At 37.5% G+C, this 18,445-nt stretch overlaps 1 protein-coding gene across 3 annotated transcripts in view; it reads left to right on the top strand.

The window, feature by feature from the left end:
* The window catches only part of lrriq1 (leucine-rich repeats and IQ motif containing 1), a 63,507-nt gene that overhangs the window by 28,009 nt on the left and 17,053 nt on the right, over positions 1-18,445 (top strand). For 2 of the 3 annotated variants that reach the window (XM_041255224.1, XM_041255225.1), the window contains exons 16-23: positions 1,261-1,761; positions 4,736-4,961; positions 7,364-7,483; positions 9,726-9,815; positions 14,041-14,153; positions 14,384-14,470; positions 14,719-14,807; positions 16,020-16,121. In XM_041255224.1, the coding sequence (XP_041111158.1) occupies positions 1,261-1,761; positions 4,736-4,961; positions 7,364-7,483; positions 9,726-9,815; positions 14,041-14,153; positions 14,384-14,470; positions 14,719-14,807; positions 16,020-16,121 (1,328 nt within the window). The remainder of the gene's footprint in view (positions 1-1,260; positions 1,762-4,735; positions 4,962-7,363; positions 7,484-9,725; positions 9,816-14,040; positions 14,154-14,383; positions 14,471-14,718; positions 14,808-16,019; positions 16,122-18,445) is intronic. The other variant, XM_041255226.1, reaches the window with a different exon arrangement.

Below are 18,445 nucleotides of genomic sequence, written 5' to 3'. Positions count from 1 at the left end.
CTTGCCCTCTGAACGATAATTCCTGGCGTCCTTGTCACAGTTTTGTTGTGTTTTGCTACTTAAATCTGTGCACCTTCATCTATAACATGCTCAATGTGAATTTGTCCTAGCCGCTTCAGTTTCACTTCGGCATTGACATGGTCTTTTGCTTTGGAATGTCGTTTTACTGCTCGATCCAAATTATCATTATATCTGTATTTTGTCCAAGTACTAGCAGAAATACAGAAAAGTAAACAAGGCAACAATACAGGCAGTTTGAAGTCACGCTGCCTGTCAGCGTATCCACTCTATCATACCAGTGACAATTAAATGATCTAGCAGTAGTACTTTTCTCTCCAGTATTTTCTTCCTCTACAATTATTTTATTTGAGGCTAAGGTCTACCTTCGGATTTTATACAAACTTTTATTCTAAAGTACCAAAGGGAGACTTTAGCAACCGATCTACCACATGCACGTCTTCAGCCATTTAACACGGTGGCACTGATGCCACATAATTCACTATAATTTGAATATATGAAAATTAAATCATGTTTCCTACCTTTTTTGGGGGAGGCAGAGCCTTCCTTGCCTCCCATGAGGAGCCACCCCTGAAGGAACCACTCCATAAGTTCAATAATTCCGCTGTATATAATCAATCTATATCAATGATTTTGTATAACACAGTCATCTCTTTAAATTCATTTAGGATTTTTCTGAACATTTAAAAAGTAGATTAATGTACTAAGACAAACTTCTGTTTACAAGTACCTCTACACAAATTAGAGGGAAAGCTTTCACATAGGAAAGATTAAAGGGGGCTCCTGAGTGGCGCATCCAGTAAAGGTGCTCCACGTGGAGTGCAGGATGCGTCCTATAGCCTGGAGTTTTCAGGTTCAAATCAAGGCTGTCACTGCTGACCATGACCAGCGGTACAATTGGCCAAGCACCACCCAGGTAGGGAGAGCTTAAGTCACAGCAGCGACCCTTCTGGAGGGTTCTGCAGTGGAACCATCAGATCTGTGTTGTTCTCCAGCACTCTAGGTCTCTGGATCCACAGTGAGAAAAATGACGGATTGGTAGGAACACATTTCGGTTTTGGGGAGAAAACCGGGGTAAAAAAGCCATTGGCAACAACTACATTTAAAAAAAAAAAATCAAAATGGAAGGATTAAAATGCTGGTGCTCTGAATTAGCATTTTAACTTCAGCAAAGAAAGAATAACAATACATTTGAGGAATAAGTCAGTTCAGTTAAAAATAATGATGTTTGCTTTTTAACAGGTCACTCTCTCCTCTGGAAGTCACGGCGATCCGCAGCCGGCAATGTGATGAATTGATCAAGCTGGCTGAGGAGCACAGATATGCTCATGAATATGGGGACCTGAGCGTCAATGACGGAGATGAACCAGAAACTTTGAGCAGCCTTTTGATGCAAAGAGCCAGTGACAGGCATCAGCAGAATATCCCTTTTATCAGTCGAGCCAAGGAAAATAACCAGGACCCAGTGAATATTTCTAAAAGATGGATCACTCCTGGCCAAGTTCAGCCTACAGTCAACAGCTCTTTTGTTGGCCAAGATCTGGGAAATGAAGAAAGCAAAGTGCCTAGAATGAAGGCTGAATGTTTTGCCATTACTGATGGAGAAAGTAAAGAAAGTGTGCTTGGAGGCAGAAAGGGCATAATGTACACTGTTGCTCCACACCTAAGAAAGGAAGCAGAGCACCCAAATGCAAGCCTGGTCAGAAAGCACCTCCACCGTGATCAGAAAAAAGACCTACAGAAGTAATGCTACTGTTTTTTTTTTTTTTTTTCCCTCATTTATTTATTGTTTATTTATTATATTTAAAATATAGTATAACATGGTGAATTAGTGAAGTCCTTATATAGTAAACTATAGTACATATACAATCTGATGCCAACATGGCCTATCTGTGAAATAACAAAATCAGTTATTATCTAAATTGTGAAGTAATGAGGGAGCACTGTATTTATACTGTGGTGCTGATAAAAACTGACATACTGTGGTTTCAGATACTCAGTGAATCATTTAACTGCGTGTTCTGTTACTACTTAATTAAGCACTTGACTAAAGCATTATACATGGTAATAATATTGAAATGAATAGGATAGTTAACACTGTATTTAATCTCTTTGAAGACAACAAAACATTTTAATCAAATTTAAAACAAAATGTACAATTTTGAAGTATCCATTGGTTTTATGAAGTAATCCAAAATGTTTTTATCCTAAAATGATAGCTCACTCGAAAGAAAATAGTTGCAGTCAAGTTGTTTTGCTGAAGATGGCAAAATCACACCTCTCTTTACTAATAAACTGTCAAAGAATGACAAACATACTGGGCTATTCATCTGTGAAAAAGTATGTGAAGCTTTAGATTCAGTAACTGGTGGCACCCCCTTGAGCAGCAATGGCTTCAACTAAGTGATTCCTGTAACTGTTAGTCTCTCATTTGAGGGCTTTTTTGCATGGACAGCTCACTTCAGGTCCTGCCACAACATTTCGATGGGGTTTAGGTCTGGAATTTGACTAGACAATTCTAAAACGTGGAATTTCTTCTGCAGCCATTCTTTTGTAGATCTGCTTGTATGTTTAGGATCATTGTCTTGCTGCATGACCCACTTTTGGTTCAGCTTCAGCTCATGAAAGGATGGCCTGACATTCTCCTCTAGAATCTTCTGATACAATGCAGAATTTATGGTTGTGTCAATGATGGCAAGCCGTCCAGGTCCTGAGGCAGCAAAGCAGCCCCAAATCATCACACTCCCACCACCATGCTTAACAGTTGGGATTAGGTTCTTCTGTTCGAACGCAGTGTTTGGTTTTCGCCAAACGTAACGTTTCTCATTGAGGCCAAAAAGTTCTACCTTTGACTCGTCTGTCCAGAGAACATTGTTCCAGAAGTCTTGTGGATCATCTATGTGCTCTTTGGCGAACTTCAGACGGGCAGCAATATTTGTTTTAGAGAGCAGTGATTTCCTCCTGGCTATCCTTCCATGAACACCATTCTTGTTCATTCTTTTTCTGATAGTTGAGTTATGAGCACTAACATTATCCAAGGCGAGAGTGGCCTGCAGATCCTTGGGTGTTACTCTGGGGTTCTTTGTGACTTCCTTGATGATTTTCCGGTTTGTTCTTGAAGAGATTTTGGTAGGACGACCGCTCCTGGGTAGAGTGCCTGTGGTCTTGAACTTTCTCCATTAGTCTGACAGTGGATTAGTGGAGCCACAAATCCATAGAAATAGTTTTGTTACCCTTTCTAGACTGATGAGCATCAAGAACTGATTTTTTGAGGTCCTCAGAGATTTCTTTTGATCATGGCATGACGTGTTTCCACACACCTGTATGGTGAAGACCAAACTCACAAAGTTTCTGATTTTTATATAGGGTGGGGCCTCCCAAACTCACCCATGAAGAGCTACCTAATTATTTAAACACCTGATTCTAATTATCCCCCTAATTGAGCTGATAAAACCAGGGGTTCACTTACTTTTTCACATACTCTGAATCTTAATTACTCATTGTTTGTCTAATTCATATATCATTTTGTTTCAAAAGACATGGAATTGGTTAATATAAGCCCTATTGGATATTTAAGAAAAATAGTTTTGATTCAATAAGGCTATCATGGTAAAAGTATGGAATTTCCATAATTATCATTGGGGTTCACAAACTTTTTCTCGGCACTGCACATAAGGACCTTTTATTTTATTGTGTTACATGTTCCCATGTGTTGCTACAACTGTTTACATAAGGTGTGTGTACTGTTTAAATTTTTTTCTTTTACATTTTGACCACTTTTTTAAACTTATAAATTGCATTCCCTGTCTCAAGATGGCGTCACATCGACCTCTCAGAACTACATTTCCCATCATACTACTGCTCACTGGTAAATCTATCTCAGTTACATATGTGAGCAGGAGGATGATGGGAAATGTAGTTATGAGAGGTCCATGCATGTACACATGAAGCCATCTTGAGGCAGGGAATGCAATTTAAAAGTTTTAAAAAAGTGATCAAAATGTTAAAATAAATCATTAAAACAATACACACACCTTATGTAAACAGTAGTAGCAACACATGTGAACATGTAACACAATAAAATAAAAAGGTCCTTATGTACCCTTTAATCCTGGCTTTGGAAACAGAGATCATTTCTGTGTTTGTTTGTACATTATTGAAGCCCACAAGTAAGCTATGTGCATTTATGTATGTGATCTGCATCAAACACTAACTGTTGGTATGATAATGGTCTTTTTAACCAGTTACCAGTTAAAAACCCATAATTAGATTTTGACAAATAACAAATTGGCTTTTTTTGTAATGACACTGTGAGCAGCTGTTAAATGTATTTTTCTCTTATGGAAACAGGTTAATGTTAATTTAGTGAGAGACAATTAGCTAGCACTAGAGATCACTTTAGATATTAAATGTTTTATGGCCCATGTAGTACTGAACCACTTCTGTCCAGCTGTCAGTTTTATCAAATTATGTGTTGGATTTGTGGTAGAGATTGCAGGCCATGTAATACTTACTGTAGCCAAGTTTAGCAAACTATTATCATATTTGACTGAAGCTTTGGATAGTGGTGTAAATACAATTTACTATTTCTTAATAGCTATAACCTTCCGTTTCAGGGCTAATGAGAAGATAACTACTCCATAGTGCATGCTGTAATGCTATTGTATGTACTTTGTACACTGAATAGCATTGACTATGTCAATTATCTTTGTTACAGCTTGGCAGCAACTGTTATCCAGAGCCATTGGCGGGGCTACCTGATTCGCAGAGATATCCATTTGCACACTGGTCGACATGCTGCTGCTATGGTAATTCAAGCAGCTTGGAAGGGATACTGTATGTGGAAGAAAAAATGGCAAAAGCAGGACACTTCTTGCATGAAACATGTTATAGCAGGAAAACACCATGTGAATGTTGGGGAAAAGGCTGCCACAATAATTCAGGTAGGCTATTATATACACTGCACAACAATGGAGTTGGATGCTTCTGCTACAAACAAGAATGTTGCTGGAAAGTGCTGTTAGAAAATATAGCTATTTACAAATGCATTAAAACAAAGTCATCAAAGGTTTTGTTTTCAAATGTACACGGACTGTAATGTCCAATTCTGTCATTCTGGAAATTATTTATTACAATGTACTGTTTTCCCCAAGGTGCTAGCTAGGAGCTTGTTTCTCTTACCAAGCAACAGCTCCTATATCTACATGATGCTATACATAAATTGTTTCCAACGGAAACTTCTTGAGCCAGCATTTAATTGTGTTTTCAATTCTAATGTCAGACCCCCTGTGACAGGGTGGCGTCACTGCCCAAACTGTTCCCGGCAGAAAGAGAGACTCAGAGACAAGAAAGCTGCAGTGAAGCGCTATTGCGCACGTTTATTTGCATGTACAATAACAGACAAACAAAAACACATTACCAAATAAAAAGGCACAAGGGCCAAAACAACAGGTCTACACAAAACTCACGGACATAAACAGGACAGTACACAACAACATGCAACTTCACCGACACCGACTTTAACTTCTCTGTACCCATGATTGCATTTCTTATACACCTATGGCTCATTGTCCATTAATTGTTCAATTATGGCCCCAGCCACATTAACATGTGTTTTCTGCACACAAACATACACCTTATACCGGCTTGCCACATCCCCCCATTAGAGTCTGTAGGTACCGTAAATTAGACCAGCTTAATCCAGCAGCAGCTAAATGACAGAGCTATGCATCAGTTAACATGTACTGGATGTGCTTTAGCAAATATGATCCTGATATTTATTCACCAAAGTAGACACCATAAACTTAGGGCAGTCATACGATGCGAATGAGTATTACTGGTTTTTAAACAAATAAATGATGTGCAGCAAGTTTAATCCACTATGACTGTGAAGTAGGTACTATAAATCTGCTAACTAACAAATTCACAGAAACAGGTTTCACAGGTTACTGAGCAACATTCCCTACTTCCCATCTTTATTTTGTTTAAAAATTGCAAAACAGCCTGAATGTAACCATTTGTAAAGCCTCCTAAGGGAAGAATTTCAAAATGAAGCGCAATACTTCACAAAGGCAAGGATACGCTATATATCTTTACTTTATAGTCTTTTTTTTGTTGCAAAGCCAGTTTTAAATACTTCCTGCCGAAAAAAATAAGAATAGCAAACTTATTTTCCATAGAAGTCAAGCTAAACTGGATCTGCCGAGTTCTTGGCTTAGTCTAAGTAGCCTATTTGTACTTAAAAAAAAAAAACCAAAAAAGAGCAATAAATTGGGTATAAATTGTTCTCAGTGTGCATAACTTTCCTGGCCTGACAGTGATATAAAATCAGATCAACAAGTAGATAAGCAGCATGTGTTCTGAGAACATTTAGAGGTTTCACTGATTTTTTTTATTTTTTTTTAATTCGTAATCATTGAAAACATTATGATTTAGGCTTGGAGTGTAACACAAGGCTAAAATGGGTTTGGATGACAAACCTGGAGTTGTCAAGCACAAGTTTTTAAACTCCAGATTGTGTTGCAGCCATGTAACCCACTGACAAGTCAACAGTTGTTATTTAGACTACAAATTGAATTGAGAAATGACAAGAAAGTTACTGTATAGTATAGTAAAGGGAAATATGCACCTTAAGTGTCTGACTAAATGTTGATATCTCTACTGTTTATGGCAATATTGTCGGTTGGCTTCTCGAGTTTTACACTTGAGGTAGTTTGAGCAAATATAGCTAAAAGTGTGTGTTTATATATATATATATATATATATATATATATATATATATATATATATATATATATATATATATATATGTGTGTGTATATATATATATATATATATATATATATATATATATATATATATATATATATATATATATATGGGAAAGTTGTGTGACAACTACCGTTTGTCTCCCTGTTGCACCTCATCGACTTTTCGTGATATTTGCAAGTTTGTAGCTGAGTAAAGATTGCATGTTTTTCCCTGAATGCTGCCAAAACATTTCTTTGTACTTGATACCAGTTAAAAACCTTTTTATTTTCTCCTCTCTGTATGTGTAGTAGACCCTTATGGATTTGTAAAATAATTAATGAGATGATCCAGATTTGCAGCAGTGGGAGCTATAAGATTCCATTCTGCTTACTTGTGAAGTCTTTCCACTGGGAATTTCAAGATTTAGACGCAAACTGGCATTCCATTTGTCTTGCAGCTTAAAACGTCATGCAAAGTTCAGAAAACAGACCACTCAGCAATTAAACAGAGGTTACCATGTTTTATCTTCCTAATGGGGTAATATATAATATTTAGATTTAGGTTTGATCTATAGCCCTTTATTTTATACATTTAGGCAGTTTGGAAGGGCCATGTTTTGCGGAAGAAGTTGGCTTCTGCACTCGCTGCTGCTAGAATCAGTGAATTACATGATGATTTTGAAGAAGTGAATGTGGAAGATTTTATATTCGATGAGGTATGTAACAATTTGACATAAAAAATGTACAATGCATTTCCCCAAACCTATTTTGTTTACTATTTACTATTCAGTTGTTGTCTGTCGTTGTCCCACTTGCTTGCCTTTCCCCATGGTAGATTGTTTCAAACATCACTATCGAGAATTGTCTCTCTGGGTGAGGTAGGTTTCACAATTATAAAAGTTGAATTAATCTGCGTGTTAACATTATCATCCTTTTACAGGAGATTAAATTGATTGATACTGTAGTATGTGGGTGGTAAATGCTCAGATGGTGTTTTCAGGCTTCCTGATTTAGCAAAGGGCTCTGGGTTAACCAGTGATTGAGTTCCTGTTTTGCTCCCCCAGAAATGTCCCACATTCTCATCAAAAGTTAAATTCATCTGCTTGGACTCTAGAATGGCACACTAACATGTATTAAGTTACTGTCTTACTGTTAATTTTTACATTCATAGCATAGTTCCAGTAAGTTACAATAAAAATGTTATTAAGATGAGAAAGTAATTTCTTTTTAAAATAAACAAAAATACAATCACACAAACAAATGCTAGCGGGGGAACCACAAGCTGCTTTGCTGTATGAAAAAGTATGCAAAAGTGGTGATCCAACCAAGATAACCCACAAGCATGTAACACTAGTTGGCTATCTAGACTAGCCATCTTGTAGTAATTCTATTTATATGAATTATTTATTTCTTGAAAGAAGTGTGTAAGTGGGGCACACACACCCAGACCTGCAATACTTTATAATGTCATTTGAGTAATATGCTGTAATAAAGTTTAATCTGTGTTAGTTTATTATCATAATTACTTATTTTTTATTATTGGAACAAAAAGGCATGTGTTGTTATCCTTAAAGAGTAAGTAGAGGGATACCGAAAAATATAGCATTACACGTCCCCACGTGTTGCTACAACTGTTTAAATAACATACCTGTAATTTTTCTTTTCATTGTTAACACTCTAACAACTTTTTACACATATACTCTGTTTCAAAACTATTTTTAAAATGACTGCTCTAGAGCACTGGTGTTTGAGATCTATCCACTAAATCACTGCAGGAAGAGCAATTAAACAAAAAAAAAAATAGAGATAAAGGGAATTGTATAAGCCTAGGAAGATTAATCAAAAAGAACTGGGACAATAGATGCCAAGACTATACACCTTTCAGATTACTACTACTGTTCATTAATGTACCTGTAATTATTCTTTTCATTGTTAAAATCCTGACAAATTCTTACACTTACAACTTTAAAGTCTGTTTCAAAGCTATTTTCAAAATGACTGCTCTAGTGCAGGGGTTTGAGAGCTGTCCTCTAAATCACTGTGTGAAGAATCATTAAAAAATGTTTAAAAAAAACATAACAATGAAAAATTATAGGTACATTAACGCTATATTTTTCAGAGCCCCGCTACTTACTTTTTAAACTTTGCTATGACCATACAGTTGCTATAACAATAACCTTGTATGCAGAGTATGTGCACTGTCCAATTTCCATTCACACTATGTACTGTGACTTATTGAACTATTTGGGTTTTCAGGATCACATATAGCACAGCAATCAACCATTTCTTAATACTATTAAATTAGGTGCTGGATATCTTTTCTGGCTTTTTATTTATTTATGTATTTAGAAGAAATCCTAAATGTCTGGGCATTATGAATACATGAGTGTCCAAACATCACATGCCACTTTTCTATTTTTTTGCTTGTGTAATAGAAGCACTACTGTACATTCAACAAAGTCAGCAGATAATTATGACTATACAGTGAATTTCCTTGCCTATAGGCCTGAATCAGTCTTAAAAAGAAATCATGTTAATTATGTACTTAGCCTTGATGAAATTCCAGTTTCTTCCAGCAGATTTTCTGGACAGATTTCTAATCAACTGTAACAAACCAGTTGATTAGAAACCAGTCTACATCTTGTGCTGGAAGAAAATGGAATTATCCTCAAGGCTAAGTGCATCATTAAAATGCCCAACATAGATTTTACTTGTCCAGGGGATGCATATATGAACCAGTTTTTCATCCTGAATGTCAGAGTACTTTGACACTGAAAAAGAGTTTACTACTACTACCTTTTGTTATAAAATCATTTTTGCTATGCTTTGATGTACAAATGGGTAAGGCCAGTGGTGTTTCTGATATATGAAGTGCAAACATCGGGAAGGTATTTAAAATAGTGTGTGTTTTTTTTTTTTTGTTATAAAGATTTTTATCTTGGTGCGGTTTATACACAGGCTGCTTTGGAGAAAGACTGGATAACCTTGGATTCCACCCGCTTCCCTTCAAAAATACTGCCACTCTCAAACCAGCTGCATTGGCCAAAGGTAACACAGCATGGAAACTTCTCAGTCTTCAGTATTTCTTTATTCCTTCAGGATATATGGTACTTCTGTGATTAATACTCAAATTTATTACCTTGAAAAACACAATTACTTTGAGAAGCCTCTAACTTCCTCTGCATCACCAGATGTCGTTTTTCAACCAGCCCTTTCTTTGTTTGCTTGATTTTTTAAAATGTATTTATTTTGGATGGATTTCAGTACTTCACATCACAGTAGCAACACACTGATATGCAGCAGCTGTGGGTGTAGGCTGTAATTAATAAATGAGAAAACAACTGGGGGAAGAAACATATCTCTGTTACTCTATATTTGTATACAGTTTTACACCAAAAACAATAAAAAGGTTCAGCCTGTATGAGGGGTCAATAATTTTGCTAAAAATATGTTTGACGGATGACATAATAAAATTTCCAATATAGTGACACCTAACACAAGTCTATAGATCCATTGAAACAACCCTAAGTACCATAGTTGGTATTGCTAATAGGTGATACTGTGTTACCTGTTGTGTAGTTTGTCTCATAATTAATCAGAATAAGTATAGTCACCATTACATTGGGAATAGATTACATATAATGTTATATCTTTCATTTTATGTACAGCAATGCATATGACTAAGTAGGGAATGCAACATAAAACATTGGATAGCCTTTGTAATTGTTTATAAATTCTTCTATTGGTATTATGAGATTGTCATAAAAACGGCCGGAGTGGGGGACATCAGACCAGAAACAGGAACCAGGAAATAAAAGACAGAGAGAGGTGGAGTTGGGTGGAGCTGAGTGATTGGTCTCGCTCAGCATTTAATAGTGCACAGACAGACAAAAAATAAAAGGTTGCAAGACAAACAAAAACACAGGACACGGCACTGGTAGCCAAAAATCAATAGACAAAACAGACTAACACTAAACAAACACGGTGAGCTGATATTTTACTTCTTCTTTATTATTATTACCTCCTTCTCCACTCACTGAACACAAACCCGAGTGAGTGAAAACATGCTGCTTTTATGCAGCTGTACCGAGACTCGATTGCTAATCAGTCATTCAATTGGAGTCGAGGTACAACTGCACGTGAATTAATAAAGTGCAATTCCCCGTGCTCATATATTATTACTTTTTACTTGCACGTGAAGTGCTGTGTAATCTTTGTGCCTAAATACAAATATACATTTTAAACACTTGTGTTACACAGACCCGTTTATATCCCGTGTACCAATACTCTATACTCCAACATTAACACACAACATGGCCTCAATGGCCACCTCCCCCCTTAAAATCCCAAAAGTCTTCCTCAAAGTCCTGGGCCAAGAACAGGGACTTTAAGGGGTTGATGGGTGGCAATGTTGCCAGTAGCCAGGCTGCTACTGGCCATGCTGTCAGCTCCCTGTGATCGGGCTCTGGCCACACTGACCCCTGCAGCCCAGCAGAGCTGACTGCGACCCCTGGCGAAGCAGTTCCAGCGACCCCAGGCAATGCGGAGTGGCTGGCAACCCCAGGCGATGCCAGACAGGCATCCTTGGGCGAAGTGAGGCAGGCATACTTGGGTGAAGCGAGGCAGGGAGTCAGGACAAACTGGGGTGCGAGTGTTGGCCCTCTTCTCGGCCGCTGCGGCCGTGCGGTTCTTCCTCTTGCTTCCCTCAGCAGCCTATTCAAGGGCTGCTGAGGACGGCCAGCATTTATTCCTGGTCCTTCTGGTGCAGGGAGAGGGAGCTCCTGCTCCTCTCCCCCTGATGGTGATGGAGGCAGAAGCAGCTCCAGCTCCTCTCCTCATGATGTTGGGGGAAGTGATACCGGCAGGTATTCATTCTCTGCTTGCTGGTGAGGGAAGTGATATCAGCAGGCTTTCTCCCTCAGCTGGTGGACGGGGACCCAGCAGGCATTCACCCTCTGCTGGTGGAGGTAGAGAGGGCTCCTGCTGCTCTGCTCCTGCCGGTAGAGGTGGCGGAGGCAGAGGGGGCTCCTGCTGCTCTGCTCCTGCCGATGGCAGAGGCGGCTCCTGCCAGTAGAGCTGGAGGAGGCAGAGGCATCTCCTGCTGCTCTACTCCTGCCGATGGAGGTCGCGGAGGCGTGTAGTCTCTTGGCGATGGAGGTGGGAGCGGCGTGTAGTCTCCTGGCGGCGGAGGTGCGAGCGTCGTGTAGTCTACCCTTATTACAGGGGACTGGTGCGGCTCTCCCTCACTTGCAGGGGACTGGTGCAGCTCTTCCTCACTTGCAGGGGAAGGTGATGAAGGCAGAGGAAGCACCTGCTCCTCTCCTCCAGGTGGTGACAGTAGGGAAAGTGATACAAGCAGGCACTCACCCTCTGCTGGTGGAAGAGGGAATCCCTCTCGGCCTTTGGATCCCCGCGGTCCCCGCCGTCTGGGCGCTGGACTCTCGCTCTAGCAGAGTACCAACTCCACCCCTTCCTCCAGGGAGTTTAAGGTGTGTTCCCTCTCGTACGCCTCCCATCACTCCCTGTCCATCAGCCACAGGACCCGGATGGCTATGGGCATGGACTGGGCCTCCAGCCCAGCATTGTCCTGGATCCAGTCCCTCAACCTAACAATGTCTTCTGACATTTTTTTGGTTTGTTTTGTTTTTGGTTATTTTTGTTTTTTTTAAACAAGAAACTGCGGTTCCTACTGTGGTCTGCGTCTAGGAGGTGTTGGTAATCCCACTTCACGTGTCACAAAAACGGCCGAAGTGGGGGACGTCAGACCAGAATCAGGAACCAGGAAATAAACGAGGGAGAGGTGGAGTTGGGTGGAGCTGAGCGAATGGTCTTGCTCAGCATTTAATAGTGCACAGACAGACAGAAAATAAAAGGTTGCAAGACAAACAAAAACACAGGACAAGGCATTGGTAGCCAAAATAAACAGACAAACGAAACAGACTAACACTAAACAAACACGGTGAGCTGATATTTTACTTCTTATTACCTCTGTCTCCAGTCCCGTTCTCCACTCACCAAAAGAGTGAAAACATGCTACTTTTATGCAGCTCTACCGAGAATCGATTGCTAATCAGTCATTCAGTTGGAGTTGCGGTACAACTGCACGTGAATTAATAAAGTGCAATTCCCCGTGCTCATATATTATTACTTTTTACTTGCATGTGAAGTGCTGTGCAATCCTCCTGTTTAAATACAAGTATGCTTTTTAAACACTTGTGTTACACAGACCCATTTATATCCCGTGTACCAATGACTATACACCAACATTAACACACAACATACAACACAAAATACACACAGGGGCGGGCACTTTGCCACAGAGACCCTCATTCTTATCTGTGCTTTTATCACATTTAATGTCCTTAGCTCCATATGAGCTGAAATTATATTTAAAATGTCCTTTATGTTTTTTGTGTTAACACATGCCAGCACACAACCTACAGATTTCTTTTTCTAAAACTCACTCATTTTAAATGCATCTCTACAAGTCTGCACCATGTTTTGATAAAGTGAACCTGTGGCAGGCTGGTGAGTGGATAGAGGCCCAGAGACAGACTGCAGTTCAAAAAAAAATCCTAATTTTATTATAAATAAACACAAAAATAAAGTGCACAAGGGCAAAATAAAAATCTTTAAACACAAGAAGAAAGACAACAAAACTTACAAAATTAAGGTTTCCAGGCTGGGCAATGCCTTCACTGGATTCACAAACACCAACCTGCCTCCTCAGCTCCCTCCTTCTAAATGAGAAGCAGAGGCCTCCTTTTATGTCAGATGGCTGGGCGCTGATTGATTGTTAATTAAGTTAATCATTTAATCAACTAATCAACCCCAGCCACCTGAACATAATAAACCCAGGCAGGTAGGGGAAATTAACCCCATCCCTGCCAATTTAAAAAGGGCAGAGCTTTGCTCTGCCTCAGAACCCTATTAGGACAATACTAGCAAAAGTGTTTTCTATTAGTTTGGAAATAATAGATTTGGGAATTAGATATGATTACAGTCTGTAGGAATTTGTGTAAGAATCCCTGCCAAGTCCACACCAAGTACTGTAGATGTGATTTTGCAGATCAACATTGCAAAACACATACCCTTATAAATTAAAGTTAATTTATATATTTTATAATATAATTTGTATATTTGAATATTTTGATTTAAATTAATTAAATAGTAATAATAATATAAAATATATTTATTTTAAAAATAAACATGTAAATGTGTTTAATGTCTTGTTCGGTCAAGTGTACTTTTTTTTTTTTTTTTTTTTAAACAGCCTCCAAACCACCAACCATTACAGCGCCAGCCACAGCAAGCATGGTCAAGTACAGATGAAGAACCAGGATCATATCATGAACGGAATGATTTTAATACACAGTGCAGCAACAGGTACCTGTTAAAGGCAGATATCCAGGCAAATCCATTGCTTTACTCCTACTTTACTGAGATTGGAAATGCCACTGCATTTCATTGAACAGTTATCTCATATTGTGGTGAAAATGCTTCAAGAAATGTTTCTCTTCCCCAGTGCACCTAGAGAACAGGGCCTTTTAGGACTAAATAGTCTGAATGCTCAAATCTAGCCTATATTATGTTCATGTTGTAATTTTATTTCTTAGTAGACCCCAGAATAGACCACAATCAACAACACCAAAAACTAGCCACATTCAGAAAAGGAAAAAAGAAGACAAAATCTTAGAGGAATGGTAAGTCAATAATGCATACGTTTTAGCCAGTTTGTTCATCTTTTAAATATATTAATGTTAAAAAAAAAAGTATGGCAGAGAATACTTTACACCTCTTTATGTACAGCAGTTGATTTACCATATCATTTTTGTAACTGCCTCTTGCCCATTATTTTACCTGAGATAGCTATAAAATAGCCTTCTTTATTGAGCCATACTGTTGTTGATTTAACAAACAAGAAGTTTCATATGGTTGTCTTTTTCTACAGGGGATTTACAGACAGCAACACAGCTCAGCAGATGCTGAAGCGAGCACAGAAGATGAAATCCACGAACGAAAAGCAGAAAAAATTACTTGGTGAGTGTCTGACATGTAAATATAGCATACAACACATTAGCAAGAAACCTTGTGTGGCACCATCTCTCTAGCTCGCATTCTTCACCTATTAACTTTATTAACCTTTTGTCAGGGTTTGCACCACCTACATTTCAGTTATCTTCATATAAAGCTTGTTTCTGTCAATTAGTTTTAACTTAATTTTTTTTGTTATAATCTTATATTTTTTAGATTCAGGAATTAAGGCTTACTGAGAGTAGAATAATTAGAAGCAACTGCCATTGCACTAGAATAGTGACAGATCCTTGTGAAACACCAGGAATTGTAGTCTTGTATACAGAAGCAACTGCCAACTGGAGATACCATTTGCAAAACAAATTACTTAGTCCTGTAAGGGGACCTAAGTTTGTACTACATGTCAAAGGTATTTCTTCTAAACAATTCACTCTGACCCTGCCCTTTTGAAACTACCTGCTATTTTGTAAAACAATCTTCAAAGACTCTGAAAAGCAGAAAACCACTCTGCACTGGTGTATGATTTAGGTTATGTGGTCTTCTCTGCTTCATAATATAACTCTGCATATCTAATTCTAGCCTACAGTCAAACTAATTTTCTGTCTTGTGCAAGTCGTGTTGTTCTGAGAATATTTCAGCCAAACACAGATACTCATTGTTAACATATTATATAACATCACATTACAATTATTTGAAATAGGAGTAACGTACATCATTATGTATTCACTTGTACAAGAAAGAGGTTGTAGGAAATTGCTAAATTTAGTCAGGGCCCCCTTTCAAAAATCCCTGAAAATAACCAGAAAAGTTATTATAATATAAGCCAATTACACACCAATCAAGCAGCCATTACATCACCAGATCAGATTTTCAGCGGCAGCTCTCTCTCATACTACTGTGTAGATCTGTATTTTGACAATAAATTACTTTGATCACATCTTACGGATGTTCAGCATCCAGAAATCCAAAAATGGAGACATGATCAATTATCCAACAATTTTGTAACAAAATTCCAAAATGTCATGCATGCATCTACTGTAACAAAGTTTTGGTAGATGGCAAAGTATTTATGTATAATGTAGCTAATTACAGCTGCTTGGTTTGTGTTTTCATGTAGCCAGTCAGTGATATTTATACTCTGCCATAATATACCCATTATCTCTATGTGCCTGTTTGAAACAGTTAAGCTTCATGCTGATTAAATCTTCTTCTGCTCAGACCCAGCTGTGCGTCTGGCATTGTTCAAGAACAATGGAAATAAGTGTAGCCCTGTCAAGCCACCAAAGAACGCACAGCCTACAAAACCTGAATACTTTAGAGGTAAGTATAACTGATCCATGTAATAGACTATATAGAACCTGTTAAAAATCATTGGAATAATGTAAATAAATAAGACCGGTAAGAGTCACCGGTCAACTATCAAAAGTATTACCTTTAAAGGGGTTTGGTGGATTAAGTTGTGTTTACACCAAAAAATACAAATCAACTGCAGATCTGTATATGATACCAATTTTAAACACTAAACACTTTTGGTGTATACTAATCAATTTAATAATTTTAATGATTATGTTTTTATATAAGGTCTATTATTTTTCAAATCAATTTAAAATAAAGTTACTGAACTACGTCAAAGACTCAAACAAACAGATCTGCTTTCAAGAACTTTCAAATAAGACTAAAGGAATTCTCCTGGGGCCAGTTTTTCAAAACTTTGGTAATCGGATTTACGCGTTTGATCTGGACTATATTATGCAGTTGGGTTTTTCAAAACATCAAAATGCGATCAGGATTACTGTGATCCAAATTTCGTTTTGGTAATCCGATTGCACTTTTAATCATGATTAAATGTTGCAGTTGGGTTTTCCAGAATTTAAAGAGGCGATCAGGATTACTTTGATCCAGAATACCAGGATAATTGTGCTCCTACTGCGGAGGTGGATTTAGCTTTCAAATGATCATAGATATTTTAAAAGATATTTTGTTTGAACTGTCATAGCAAACACACACTATGTGTCAAAATCAAGTGTTATAATATCATATTTACATATTTATTTAAGTTTTGTATCCATGCAAGCAAAAAGGAATACACTTATTTAGTGGTGTAGCTTTAAGAAACAGAAGCATACAGATAGGCCTTCACATACACCTCCTTAAAGCTCGTCTGAAATACTGGACACCCGACCGACGACGAAGATGTCTAAAAACACATCTTTTTTCAAAAGTTTTTATTTTTATTATTTTTATTCAATTTAGGTTTAGTTATTTAATTTTTGTTAAGTAGGCAAAAATAAAATAACAATTGTTTGCATGCGTTAGTTGTGTATTACTCATTATTACCACAATCTTATTTCTTTTGTTAAATTAGGCTATATCATAAATAATGAACAGATGATCCAGAAAATGATCCAGATAAAAGTAATCTCAATCATAAAATATAGGATTACAAAATCTAGATCACTGTTACCCAGATTTAAAGTTTTGAAAAACCGGCCCCTGGAAATTTAGTTTTGTGGGTGTGGCCTACTTTATAACAACAACCGTGACATCTGTAATGATCTTCCTAATCCGCTCATCGATTCTTCTAATAATATCTCGGTATTGCCTGGCACTGTGTCAGACAATATGTAATTCATCCTCCTCACTGCCTCCATCCTGCTTTAACTGTTAGTGGTAATTCAAAAATACTTAAAATACTGATATAGTGTATACTGAGTAAACATACTGACTGAAACGACTGTTAAGATTGCAAGGATAGAAAAGGTTCCATATAATCCTGCTTTCTTATAAAACAAGTATGAAGTAAACAAGTCACAGCAGCTGTAATACCCTCACAACCACATCTATTACTATCATTATTTAAGTCTGTAAAGTTATTATAAAAAGTGCTTAAAAACATCAATAAACATGCTCGTACTAGATTTGTATTGTTTTTCATTTCGAACTATTTTACAACTATTTTGTATAATTCTGAAACAAAACATTAGATGCTTTTATTTAACAAACCTTGAATTGAAAGTTCTAGTAATATTCTACTTGTGTACCACACATTAGTGTCTGAAATAGGGTCCATTTTATCCTTTTTCATTACACATACAGCATTCATTTTTGATCAGTGGGATTGTTACTTTAACACAACAGTTTCTTAAACCAAAGGCCTAAGTTCCTGTTTCATTTGTTTTTCATTAATTTCATTCCTTGTAACGGATACTTTTTTAGAATCTTGTAAGGCTATTTCTCTGACTTTTAAAGATACAGCTTACAAGTTCAGTGGCACCACAGTTGAATTGTTGATACAATTATATAGGTAGACATGTTTAATCCATTATTTATAAAATATAATACAGTATCTTATTAAACTAACAGTACGGCATGTCAGTAAATATTTTCACTGCACTGGATTTAATGTGATGCAAAGTATATTAAAATGCCTGCTTCTTAAAATGAAAAGAAAATTGTGAAATCAAGCTTTAAGCAGAGGGAGATAGACTGTGGAAATGTTTGAGTTATAAATATATAAAAAGGCCTTCATTTTCAGTCTGACTTAGGGGGAACTGTTGCTTTTTATGTGCCAGTGCCGGCGCTACTTAACAATAAAGATCAGCGAAAGGAAATATTTTCTCATATTGAGAGCATTCATGGCTCCT

The sequence above is a fragment of the Polyodon spathula genome, chromosome 7 (genome assembly GCF_017654505.1).
Source record: "Polyodon spathula isolate WHYD16114869_AA chromosome 7, ASM1765450v1, whole genome shotgun sequence".
NCBI lineage: Eukaryota > Metazoa > Chordata > Actinopteri > Acipenseriformes > Polyodontidae > Polyodon > Polyodon spathula.
The sequence above is the reverse complement of the archived record's forward strand: the minus strand, read 5'-3'. Positions and strand labels throughout refer to the sequence as shown.